The sequence below is a fragment of the Liolophura sinensis genome, chromosome 12 (genome assembly GCF_032854445.1).
Source record: "Liolophura sinensis isolate JHLJ2023 chromosome 12, CUHK_Ljap_v2, whole genome shotgun sequence".
In the NCBI taxonomy this organism is placed as follows: Eukaryota; Metazoa; Mollusca; class Polyplacophora; order Chitonida; family Chitonidae; genus Liolophura; species Liolophura sinensis.
In genome coordinates, this window is record NC_088306.1 from 20,226,841 (window position 1) to 20,240,078 (window position 13,238).

Sequence of the window (13,238 nt, forward strand, 5' to 3'; positions counted from 1 at the left end):
ATTTTGAAGCCCTCAAATTGGCCAATCCGGTCAATGTAGTTTTGGCTCCAAAATCAAATTAAAAATGTGCAAAAATTGCACTGAAAGGTGCTCTTTTATATGCGAAAAGGTTGAGGTGACTCTCGACTGGTACAAAATACTGTGAAAAGCGGACGGACATATGCGGTTAATTATAATTAAAACTACTCGAACAATTTAATATTTCACGTCAGTCTTCAACTGGTGAACGACAAAATCACAACAAAATACATATACAGAGAAGTCGATATCATTCTTCCATAATAAGCTATTTTGGTTAGATATCAGACTGGAACGATCCCATGACAAAGCACCATAAAAATAGGGCATTATATAAATGAATAGGACACCCAACTGGATTCACTTCATGAGATAACCAAACCGGTAACCAAATCTACACTCGAAAAATTAATGTGTTAATCTCAACAGAAATTCTGTTGTCTGTTGAGTGATGCTAGAATATATTCTCTTATTGTAACAAAATACTATGTCATATTCAACGTTATATCCTGACAGCCTACTAGAATCTTTATGTTGAATCAATAGAATGTGTATGTTATATTATTTAACAGAATAATCTGTTGCAGTAGCAGAATACATGTGACGTACGCTTAATTTTTGTTGGCAGTACTTTAATTACTTTAAGTACTCACAAATCACACCAAGGTTGTTCTTTTTCATATGTGACGACGTCACTCCAGATAGCTATAACATGGCAAAATGGCTTTAAGTACTCACAAATCACACCAAGGTTGTTCTTTTTCATATGTGACGACGTCACTCCAGATAGCTATAACATGGCAACATGGCAAAATGGCGTCACCAAATGAGTGCTTAGGTAATGACGATTGTTTGCTATTTACTTTGTTGATAATCGGTGTAAAATTTTTTAAACATTTTTAGCACATTTCTGGAAAACTACTTTATTAATTAATTCAGTTTTATTGGATGACTTTATGTTCACTTTAAAGGGTGACTTTCGCCCAATACCGAGTGTGCTGGGACTACCTCCACAAAACCTTTAATACTATACTGTTTGGCCTCTTTATTTTCCTGTGTGTAACGGCCATGACAGTCCATGTCTCAAACGCGAGTTGCCAATGCAGTTGTAATCAACAATCCCAGAATCAACTTAATCATGTAATAAAAGCTTTGCGGGACTCCAACCTTTTTGGCATAACTTTCTTCATTTTCCTTGAAACCATAATCTTCAATAAACCATGTTTCCATGTACCCTTTTGGAAAGATCTTGGTATCAAAGAAATTATGAGCTAGGTAAACCGAACCTCTGTATAGGAGTACTACATACAGAAGATGTTAGCCAATATCTAAAGCTATACAAGTTTTGGGACTATGTTAAGATGTTATATCTGATGCTATACAATTATGTGACAATTTTGTCCGACTTTTATCCAGGAATTTCCATCCATATAAATACATGTATATGCCAGTAACTTGTAGGTAAGATTCTTCCCAGGTTTTGATGGTAAATTACCCTAATTTTCCAACCTCTTCAACCGCCTCTGCTAACAATATTTTGAAACACTCTGAGAGAACCATAAGGTATAAGAGATATAATCTGCAGTTCTATGAAACTTGTATCTGTGTTTGATAACACAAACAAATCACTAGCATCATTTTCATAATAACTGTATACATAAATTCCACTGAAAAATGCGCTGTAGTGGTTGAAAAGACTTCAGATTTACAGAAAATGAGGAAAATTCTACTATTTATTTATTTATTTATTTGATTGGTGTTTTACGCGTTACTCAAGAATATTTCACTTATACGATGGCTGGGGAAGGGGAAAGCCCAGGGGGAAACCCACGACCAGAAAATTCTTCTTAGTCTGCTCACGATAAGGTATCTATACAATTCAATACCATTAAGGGTATTTACATGGTGTGATTTTGCATGGACAACTATTACAGAACAAAAGTAGAACAAGCTGTACCTTATGTGATCTCTATCTTTTGATTACAACTTTCGATTCTGCATCTCGGCACTATTAACCACATATATAAAAGATTTACAGAGATAAACTATTTTCAAAACCATATAACCAAAAACATAATAAATACGTTAAAAAGCTGGAATGACTAAGTGCAAATAGAAAGGAACATAACAATTTTTAAAATGTGAATTCCATAAATTACAAAATATTAATAGAATTATATGGTTTCTGTTACATACATGAAATACTGTTTAATATGGAATATGCTTATGATGACAACTGTTCTGAAGGAACATCCAGAATCAATAATACTTCATTTCATTGGACATGATCTCATTTTTTTAAAAATATCTTAACACGGCTTAAATATTCCTTTTCACAATGTTACAAATCCTTACAAACTTTATGCATGAACCAGAATGGAATGAATACAAATATGATTTCTTTCTGTGACAAAAATGCTTTATGTCCTTGTGCAATACGAATGTTATTAAAAACTGAATTTACATTTCACATGAGGCGACTATTTACATAGCAAACATGAATATATCGATGAATTTCAAAATACCAGTAACAAATAACATTTTCTCTATGGACATTTGGAGAATTTGATTAACCAAAACAGTAACTGTTGGAGAAGATTTTGTGATTTGCTTTTCGATCTGACTAATACTAGTAAATTGGATGTTGATTTTTTACATACATTGTTTCCTCATCATACACATATGCCATTTCATTTCTGCTACTAATGTTTGTCAATAAATTCATTAAAACTGTTGACAATAACTTTGGCCCTCATGGCTTGCTATTTATAGTAAGACATCATGTAGTATGTTTATTTATTTCATTGGTATCTTAAGCCGTACTCAAGAGTGTTTCTCCAACATGTGTTCAATAGGGTCTAGCACTCTAATGGGTAATTGTACATAGACAAGATCTGTTATTTTCAGACACCTTACCACTAGAAAATCCACAGCAATTCAGCATTCCCTTTCACAACAAATAAAATTTTGTGAGGTATCTTAATTCTTCTATGCTTTGGGACACCTGTTCGGCTCTTTTTAGTCAACAGACATGTAACTGCAGCAGGAATATTTAGTTTCCTTTTTTTTTTGACATGACTCATATTCATATTTTTGCTTTTCAAAAAAACATGGGAGACATGTAATTCTTTGCTATCTGCACTGCTATAATATCTGTCCTAAAAAATTAGAAGAATTAATTGCCAATGTATGCAAATGTGGATGTACTATTTTAACCCCCTGGTTCAGTTAGCAAATAAACTATGGGGATCTTCTGAAACAAGTCCAATGAGCTTTCTGTGCCATATGGAATGTTCTTCTACTTTGGTAAATTTGCTTCACAGGTATATATGTTCAAAATGAAAAAAAAAATATATATATACAAAAATTAACAAAAGGAAAATCTGTCAGTTCACAAAAAAGAAAAATGTTTTTCCAGAAAATATTAAGTCGTAACTTTAAAAAGACAATGAAGCACTGGAAAACAGCATAGTACATGGGTATTCACTGACCGATGAAAACAATCTGACTTTGACACAAAAAGTTTTGCACTGGATGAAGGAAGCCTCTGAAAACTGAGCTTTTGATGTGACTGGAATGATTGACTTGTTCCTCTTCATTATTGAGATACTGAACCTTTGTCTCACGAAACTCCAAAAAATCATCTCTTCAATTACTCAAACCGTGATGAAATGAGAGTGACAGTTGATGTTCCATCAACATGGACATCGTATTGACGGACAGATGACAACAGGTTTGATTACACTTGTTCCACCTCTCATCTCCACAGGCGACAGGTGTTGTCTTTACTTCCTAAAAATCAAAACACAAACACAACAATTAAATACTTCACAACAGCTAAATTGTCACATTTGGAGTAAGACGTTCGCATATTCAAACACCCACCAGATTTTTTCCTGATGTTTGCTGAATTTCTGCCATGAGAAAACTCAACAGATGGACACTGAATTCAAAACCCACACCACGCATTGAAACAATCTGTTTCCTGAGGTGAAATTTCAACCATGGATATACAACAAATCAAGTCTGAGTCCAGGGAATTTCAGTACACAAAATTTAAACTTGTACGCATGATTAGCAGCCCAAAATACTTTACATCTGTACATGTCTTAATATACAGTTGGCAACAAGGATACACTGCATCCTTTTACCAAACACAGTTTGTATGTGTAGCAAAGCCCAATATCTTGTCATCATCTGTGATATTTTGTCACTTTCCCTACTTCACGTGTTATAACGGTAATCACCTTATAGTTAAATGCACAATTCAATATCTAGTCTTCCTCTGTGACATTTTGTTACCTGCCCTATATTACCTCTAAAAATGATATTCCCCTCGTAGTCAAATGCACAGCTGAATATCTAGTCATCATCTGTGATATTTTGTTACCTGCCCTATCTTACCTCTAATAATGATATTCCCCTCGTAGTCAAACGCACAGCTGAATATCTAGTCATCATCTGTGATATTTTGTTACCTGCCCCACCTTACCTGTTATAATGGTATTTCCCTCGTAGTCAAACACACTGCTGAATATCTAGTCATCATCTGTGATACCTTACCTGTGATAATGGTATTCCCCTCATAGTTAAATGCACAGCTGAATATCTCGTCAGTGTGACCCTCCAGGATCTGTTTGCACTTCCCCGTCTCTGGATCCCACAGTCTGGCCGTCTTGTCAGAGCTGGCAGTGAGAACGGACGTACCTTGTGGATTAAAGGTTATCTGGAGCAAAGACAAACATTGTGTTAAAGGAAGTTTCAAAACCTTAAAGGTATGCCAGTCATGATAGAGTGACTAACAGACAATGTATTCAGGTTTGGAACTCGTGATCGAAATGAAGAGTCCTCAAATTTCAAACTCTCAAGTAAAGCAGTTCTTCAAATACCGTAAGTGCTGACATGAAAAACCAACAAATTATAAAACTGGAGAGAGCCGGGTTTGAACTCTGAACCATCAAACTCACCTTGGAGATCTCCCCTTCATGGCCCTCAAACTTGGAGACGAGGTTATGAGTGGTAGCGTTGTAACAGCGCGCGGTGGAGTCTGCCGAGGCTGTCAACAAATGCTGACCAGTGAAATCAAAGGCTACATCCAGTACTTCATCCTCGTGTCCTCGCAGGGTGCCCACACAACGACCTGCCCAAGGAATTAGGGGTAATCATGAAACAACCCAATCCCACATATCACATGAATATCTACAGGTAATATCAAGTCAACAAGACACGCATACACAGGCCATGATGATGCAGGCAATATGCCAAAACTTCATGTAACAAGTTTTTCTTTCATTATGGTCCTTGTATACTAAACTAAAATAATATTTCATTTGCATACTACACAATACTGTAAATAACTACATCTACCATATCTACAAGTTCTAGGAACATCCAAACAAGTTTTTACTGTCTTGCACTGAAAACACTTCAAGCCAAGTCCAGCAAACTTCTCACGTGTTCTTTGGTCAGTATATTAAAACAATACTGATAGTTCCATATGCACATGTACACAAGATTATTAGACATGTATAATGGTGGTACAGTAGCAGTACCTGAAGGGAGATGACTTACCGTTAGAGGTGTCCCAGATTTTACAGGTTTTGTCCATGGAGCCTGTGGCCACTAGGGAACAGTCCCAGTTGAACTGTGCACTACTGATCTCAGCCTTATGACCAATCAGAGTGTGGATACGTCTGCAATGACATGTGAATCAATTAATGAATGTCCTAAATTGAACTATTCCTGTGCGATCTGCTGCCTCACTGAAGTACCATGTTGACAACGCCAGACATGACACCTAGTTCATACACCCACAGCACTGTGACACTAGGCTGATCAGAACTTGGCTTATCCATGTCTGCGGAATGTCCAAGGATGAGAGTGAACTGCGATCGTCCCCAGACAAGACAGACACTTATCCTCCCATAACTCTGCTTATTTATTATTCTTCATAGGCTATAGAAATGCTTCCGCAGCTTATGTGGTTAGACAGTCCACCTGGAAATCGGGGGACCTCAGCTAACATCAAGCTCGGTTCATATCCAAAGACTTTAAAAATGGTACTTTTTGCTGCTTCACTTGGTACTCAGCACTGACAGGTGACAGGAAAGGTTGGCCTGCTGTGAGTATAATGTGACTGGGTGAGGTGTCATGTCTGGTTTCTTCAGCATGATACTTCTGTGGTGGCTGCACTTTGGCAGCATGGATTCTCCCCTGCCACAAGAAGACACAGTATACATGCACATGTATGTCCATACACCTAATGACAACTCATCATGATATGACTGAAAAATTACATACACAACCCAACAACCCAAGCATAGATACATAGGATATATCCAACTTTTTACCAGAATGGTACTTAGTTGTCTCGGGGACAGCATGCTAGTGAGGCCTACTGACCCAGGAGAGCCCTAACAAAGCAATGACGTGAGTTAAAGCCATTGCCGCTTATGCTGGTTTTTCCTCCCAAAGCAGGATGGTCTCTCAGGGCCCAGTTTCACAAAGCGGGGTATAACATCTCTCAGGGCCCAGTTTCACAAAGCAGCAAATAACATTTTTGGATCATAAATTTGCCGTACGATATTTTGTACATCACTATTACAGCACCATTGTACTCTATGTGCAACTGTGAAACTGGGCCCAGCAACCTGCGGACGGTCGTGAGTTTCCACTGTGAGAGAAATATTTTTTGGTACGGCTTAAAATACCAATTAAATAAATGAATAAAAAAACATGTCGACTAGACACACACTATGTCAGAAAAATCAGTGACATGCATGGTATCATAAGAAAATATTAATTATTACTCATGGATTACTCCATCTTGATTGTCCCTACTGCTATAAATCAGTTACACAGATTATCTTACCTGCTGCTTCTCACATCCCACACTGACACTGTGTGATCAAATGACCCTGTAATCAACTGAGTGCCAGTCGTGTTGAACGCAAGGGAGATAATCTCTGCAGTGTGGCCCTGTGATTCAATGAAGTAATAAATTCTATGACCAACAGCAATTGCATGTTTGTAGTGTATCTAGCTTACATCTGCATATTTATGAAATATTAATATTCTGTATATATGCACACAGAGTAAATGTTAACACTGCACAGCTATTATTGATGGCATGGCTTCATTTAAATCTTGAATCTGACAAACCGAAGTCAAATAGGCAGACAATGTGACCATATAATTAAATAAATGAATAAATGAACAGTATGGTACAGTAAACTTTACCGCTAGAGTGCCAAGATCTTGTCCTGTCTCCACATCCCAGAGTTTGGCAGTGTTGTCCATGCTGCCCGTGGCCACCACAGTGCTCTGAGGGTTGAAACTCAAACACACCTACAACGAAATAATACATGCACTCTGACTTTTGTCTTCTTATCCCCAAAATATGAGAATGAATTTCCAACACGTTTATTGTTAAAATTTTGTTTTTAAATTAATATATTTTTCAATTAAATGCTTTTAATTAAATATTACATTAAATCTTCCCACCATACAACAACATTAAGTCAAAAAATACTACTGTTAACTGAAACCTTTGGCTATGAATGTTCACATAAATACCACCATGTGGAAAACCTATAAATATTCTGAAATAGGGGCCTGATGCATCTGACATATCCTTGTCAAATGACCAAATTTACTGCATTTAGACTGTATTTAGAAACACCAATTTTAGTTTTTTTTTTACAGGCAACACTAAAAAATGCAAACAACTTGAAAATCTACCTTTTATTTTGCCAGATCTGTTTTGTCTGATTATGATTTTTCTGTTTTTCATGACATTCCGATCACATTAATGTGTCTTTAACAAACAATTGTTGAGACAGTCTACATCTACCACAAACATGACAAATGAGTTGATTTTTCAGTCAGTTTTTTCTTTCCTTTTTGAAAAAAAAAAGGAAAAAAGATCCTTTCTGCCTTTAAAAGAAAAATTTAAATTAGTGTGGCCTTAAGGAAGATTAGTTGTACTTACAATTTCAGCAGAGTGCCCTCTGTAGGTATGGTAACACTTTCCGGTCTCTGCGCTCCATAACTTACAGGTTTTGTCAAAAGATCCTGTAGCAATCTTATCCCTAAAAAAAAAAAAATCAGAAAAAGGGAAACCTGTAATAAACTGAAGTTCAAGGAGTGGTGTTCTTTGTTTTATACAAAAATGAAGGTATCTTGGATCACGTTTCTTCAAAGTTATAATATTAATAGACTGACAAAACTGCCGGACAAAATAATCCACACAAAAGTAATAATACTACTACAAATGAAAATATCTCACATAAGGCCTTTAATTTATTTATTTATTTCATTAAACAAACGCTTATACCAACAATAACTGGAGCTGAAATATTAATTAATTATTCAACTTGGAATTTTAATAACCTGAAAAGTCTCAAAGGTATGCTATAATATGTAAACAGTGTAGGAAAACATGAGGAGGTTGAACAAATCAGGATGTTTAACAAAATGTATTTCCTCTGACAGGTGTTATATGCCATACTCAAGAATATTCCACTTATACAACGTATGGCAACCAGCATAAAGGTGGGAGGAAACCGGCCAGAGCACAGGGAAAAACCCATGACCATGGAAAATCCAAAGTTTATACAAATAAGACTGAATGTTCAATGTGAGGATGACCATAAGACTTACCCATAGGGGTTGTTAAATGCTATAGCGTAGACAACATTCTTGTGTCCCTCCAGGGTGTGTAGCTCTTCCCCAGAGGCTGTATCCCACACCTTACAAGTACGGTCATAACTTCCAGTGATGAAGCTGACCAAAGAACAGGTGAGCGGTTAATTAACTTTTCCTTTGAAGTCAGGGAACACTAAATAAGTCCTTTTAAATATTGCACTTCTGATGACAAATCAGAATCTATTAAAGACATGTTTTTCTTAAAAGCATTAAATAACCAACTGATTGTTACCTGTGATAAAATTAGAAACCGATGATAAATCAAAAGACACATAAAGGTTTACTGCCTTTTCTGAACTTTTATCTTCACACGTCTAATAAACAGAACTGAGGAATCTTCATAAAGTTATTTAAATGAAAAATGTTTGGGGCCGAATTAAAAAAGCCTTTTTTTAACTTAAACCAAACTTTAAAAACTCTTAAATACATGCAGTTTTTGGTACTCAACCTTGAAATTTGAACACCTTTGTTTAAAGATAACATCAGTGACAAGGTCAACAAAATTTTCATTTCTAAAGCTTAAAAAATAATCTTTTGTATTTCAAATTTTGACTGGAGTCAGAAAAGGCTTTGTCGAATCGGCTCTACATCTGTATGAGGTGTTCAGTAGTATTCAAACCTGACTGTCACGCCCACTGCTGATATTGATAAGCATGTACTTACCTGGATCCAGATTTATTAAATGACACATTAGTCAGCGGAAGAATATGTGCTCGTAGAACTTTGAACAGGTAGAAGTGATGGTCATCTTTCTGAGCGAGCTTTTCCTGGAGGCCTGGTACAAAGTCAAGGTCAACAGACACATCAAGGTCACATCAATTCCCCTTTGTTTTATAACATGAAGATTAAATATACTGCATGACCTCTATTAAACCTGGTGTTGACACCAGGTACTGATGACTTTTACGAGTGATTGAATTCCAAGTAATACAGTTTTGTAATAGTTGTTGAAATAATAAAAGGCATTTACTTTTACATTATTTCTGTATCGAGCCATCCTTAAAATTTGGTAATATCCAACCATATCAGAAAAGACAGGGTCATTTGGTAGGGATTTCCTTTTTATATATAGATATATTCTAGCCCTTGGAAAAAGAAACTAGATTTTAAAAGAAATTAACAGACATGACAGAGAGTTCATTTATAGGAAAATCAAGTTATTCCCAACATATACATTTTTATCAGATGCGTATTAAGTAAACGTTGTATCAATTCAGTGTGTTAATGATGATAATTGCGATGTACAAAGGATACGCTGAATAAGTTTCCGGACTTGCTCCGCTTTTGAAGCTGTTATCAAAGGCTCTTTTCTAGATATCTCATCAACAACAGCATCAGTGTCCGTCCTGAAACAAAGGCACATCCACATGTCTATCATAAGGGTCTACCATACAAAGATGTGACTTTACATTATGCTGTAATTATATATATGTGGACATGTACTTGTTTTCTTTCATTTTCAATAACGTCTCGTTACTGTACTTACATTCTGTACTACTGCCATAACATTCTGATTGCTTAAATTTGAGATTCTATACATGACATGTATGCTGATTAGCTGTGAAATAAAATACAGTACATAATAAACTGAAAAGAAAATACTATATTTACCCTAAAAACTTGGCCAATAAAGTGCATTCACAGAGGTAAATAAGGGTCATAAAATATTATTTTTATTCTCCACTAGGATATCATTGTATCTTCCAAATAATCATAAACAGTGCCTTTGTAAGAATATGACATAAATTGTATTCATGGATGAAGTTTTAGATAATACACTGTACTTACTCTGGTCTCAAGTCCAGCAGATCTATGGATTTGGTTTTCAGTTTACCTCCTTGTTCATATTCCAGAATGATACCTAAAACAGATACAGTAACAAATAAGTAATAGTTAGATAATACAATCTTCCTTTACCCACATATTATGATAAGTATTTGTAATAATACATTAATCACAGCATAACTCTTGCATATAAATTAGGGATCACCAGTATTTTTTTTTGAGGTCTGTCACTGGCTTGAGATGGGCATCCTTCTGACTTCATCTCTAATAAACCAACATCATCACCCTATCACATGATGACACTTGATTCTTTATAACTCCCCTAGAGTGATCAAACTAGTCCATTCCACAGCGATGCTTACAGCCGTACTCAAGAATATTTCACTTATACGACGGTGGCCAGCATTATGATGGGAGGAAACCGGGCAGAGCACTGAGGAAACCCACGATCATCCACAGGTATCTGCCAAACCTTCCCAGGTACGGCCAGAGAGGAAGCCAGCATGAGCTGGACTCATTTGGTGAGGGATTTCTGGGTCATTATGCTGCACTAGCGTGCTAACTGACTGAGCTGTAATGATTTAAATCACTGCCACTACTTGCAAATTTCGAACACGAATCTTGAAGTCACTGGGGTCACAGTGATGAGGCAGGAAGTCATGACAGAAAACATATAAACTCTGTTTTAATCTTTCTTCCTGGTAATACTTAATACACATACATTTTCTTTGACTGAAGATTCCAACCAATACCTCCAACTATTTCACTGATGAATGTTGATTAAATAATTCCACAAGAGGACACCACTGGTGAGGGTAAGGATAAGCCTAAGCCTTAACCCAGTGAGGTTCACTGACGAAGAAGTCAGATCTCGCCCACTTTTATAGATGCATGAACATCTATTAAATATGCTTACCACATTAACCAAATTTATATATATGATTATAAATTTGTATGCTCAATACCAAGGCAATAACGCACACACAAGAGCAAATTAAAACTGCACAGCTCATGGCTAGAATCAATGATGACACAGTCTAATCCAACAAGAAATGGGAATCACTGAACTTTTAATAACAAAACATTAATAATAATTCAGGTAAATGCAAGTGATATTATTTCCTTTTCTATATTGTTATTCAGGTGTAACCGGTTTGACTTCTCCTTGTCTTTAAATCGATAACTGTACTGTGTTTGTATTCTGTAGTATAGTATTTGCATTGCATTGTATATTTAAACATGTTTGTTGCAATAAAAATTTTTTTCACAAAATATGCAAAAAATATATATATTTATATATTTAAAATATATAAAAACAGAAATCTTAAACAACGCCATGGACACTGGAGTCACATTGATGTAAATGGTAAGCCTAAGCCTAAACAAGCCTGCATGTGTCTCACACCCCAAAGATCAAGCTTGTTTAGTGGTGGCAGTGAGGTGAAGTGAGCATAAACAGAGCTGCACATGTGACATAAGTAGTATGCTAAACTGTAATTTTGGCATTTACTGTTACACTTACTCTGTTGGGCAGTACTTAATCAGCATTACATTCTTTCACTCTACTCAACCATAGGAATATATAAGCAACCTGTGTTGAAAACTTAACGCAGTGAGATTCACTGAGGAGGGAGTCAGATCCTGCCCACATTCATACAGACACATGTCACAGGTCACATGCTGACAACCATTTGTTAAACACCGCCATGAATGGCCACTGTCAAGTCGGTAGACACTTTAATCCGCACTGATTTGCATGACTGATCCATGCTGTGTCACTACTGATCACAGTGATTAGAATTGGGAAAGAGCATAACCCCTATAGGGCCTATCCACTGTATGGCCTGTATGGAAGGGTATATTACACTATAATGACGAATGTCAAAATTTAAATGCCATTACCCAGCTGGTAATGAATGGACTGTAGTTGTCGACAGGCCGCATGGCTTAAAACAGCACACTTACTGATCCAGATGGACTTCACAGTCTAACCTTTCTGATCTGGTATTTGCAGAACTGTAACATTTAGCCATTTTTTTCATTCAAACTTTAACCTTATGGTGTACAGCTATACACGGAAAATAATCAAAAAGGTTCAACTCAGGTCCATAGCCTATGCCCTGTCTTCCGATAGACTAGTACCAAAGGTTTGTGTGCAACAGTCATGCAGGCTAGTCTGCTACATTAACAAGCACTATGTCGTTGTTGTTGCACACATTTAGCGCATTCATGGATCGGTCTATAACGAGTTGTTTTTGAAAATCGTTGTACAAACCAAATCCTGTACAGAGTTTCTTTTGGATAAACATTACCTGGAGGGTAGTATCGGAGGAGAAATCGTTTCAGTCTCATTCTTCAAAACGTGGTTTCTAAGCGGTTTCTACAGAAGCTTTCGTGTCAGAGCACCTTGGACGACTGGCGGCCGCCGTCAAATGTACTCGGTTAGGGGAGGGAACTCTGTCGTTGGTTACCCACGCTAAGTCAAGACCTGTCAGATCCTGTCATAACATGACCTTTCCGTCTTGGGATTAAATAGATTAGTATAAGGAAATGTGTAAATGTTTGTTTGATCACAGATATCCTCGAAACTCTGGTCAATATCAGGGACTATGCTCTAAATATTATCATGAAATTAAGTTTCACGATTTTTGTCAGGTAAATAAGATCAAAAACAGAAACACTTACATATTCCAAAATTAACCAATGATAACCTACATGCCGTCATGGCA

The 13,238-nt window shown here is 36.4% G+C and overlaps 1 protein-coding gene across 1 annotated transcript; it reads right to left on the reverse strand.

Moving 5' to 3' along the window:
- Positions 1–3,625: 3,625 nt before the first annotated feature.
- Positions 3,626–12,926, reverse strand: LOC135479522 (dynein assembly factor with WD repeat domains 1-like). The gene is made up of 12 exons (XM_064759393.1): positions 12,822–12,926; positions 10,513–10,585; positions 9,979–10,070; positions 9,388–9,499; positions 8,680–8,802; positions 8,009–8,108; positions 7,258–7,365; positions 6,890–6,996; positions 5,590–5,711; positions 4,986–5,158; positions 4,582–4,744; positions 3,626–3,810 (listed from the first exon to the last, which is right to left on the reverse strand). Exons 1-12 carry the CDS (start codon positions 12,859–12,861, stop codon positions 3,776–3,778), a joined length of 1,248 nt encoding a protein of 415 aa, XP_064615463.1. The 5' UTR covers positions 12,862–12,926; the 3' UTR covers positions 3,626–3,775.
- Between the last annotated feature and the right edge of the window lie 312 nt (positions 12,927–13,238).

Excerpts from the sequence above, each read along its gene's own strand:
- LOC135479522 (XM_064759393.1), bottom strand. The coding sequence starts at position 12,861 with ATGAGACTGAAACGATTTCTCCTCCGATACTACCCTCCAG. Across the intron at positions 5,159-5,589 it reads AATCTGGGACACCTCTAACG|GTCGTTGTGTGGGCACCCTG; the intron begins GTAAGTCATCTC and ends TTCCTTGGGCAG. Across the intron at positions 3,811-4,581 it reads GGGGAATACCATTATCACAG|GAAGTAAAGACAACACCTGT; the intron begins GTAAGGTATCAC and ends TTTGATTTTTAG.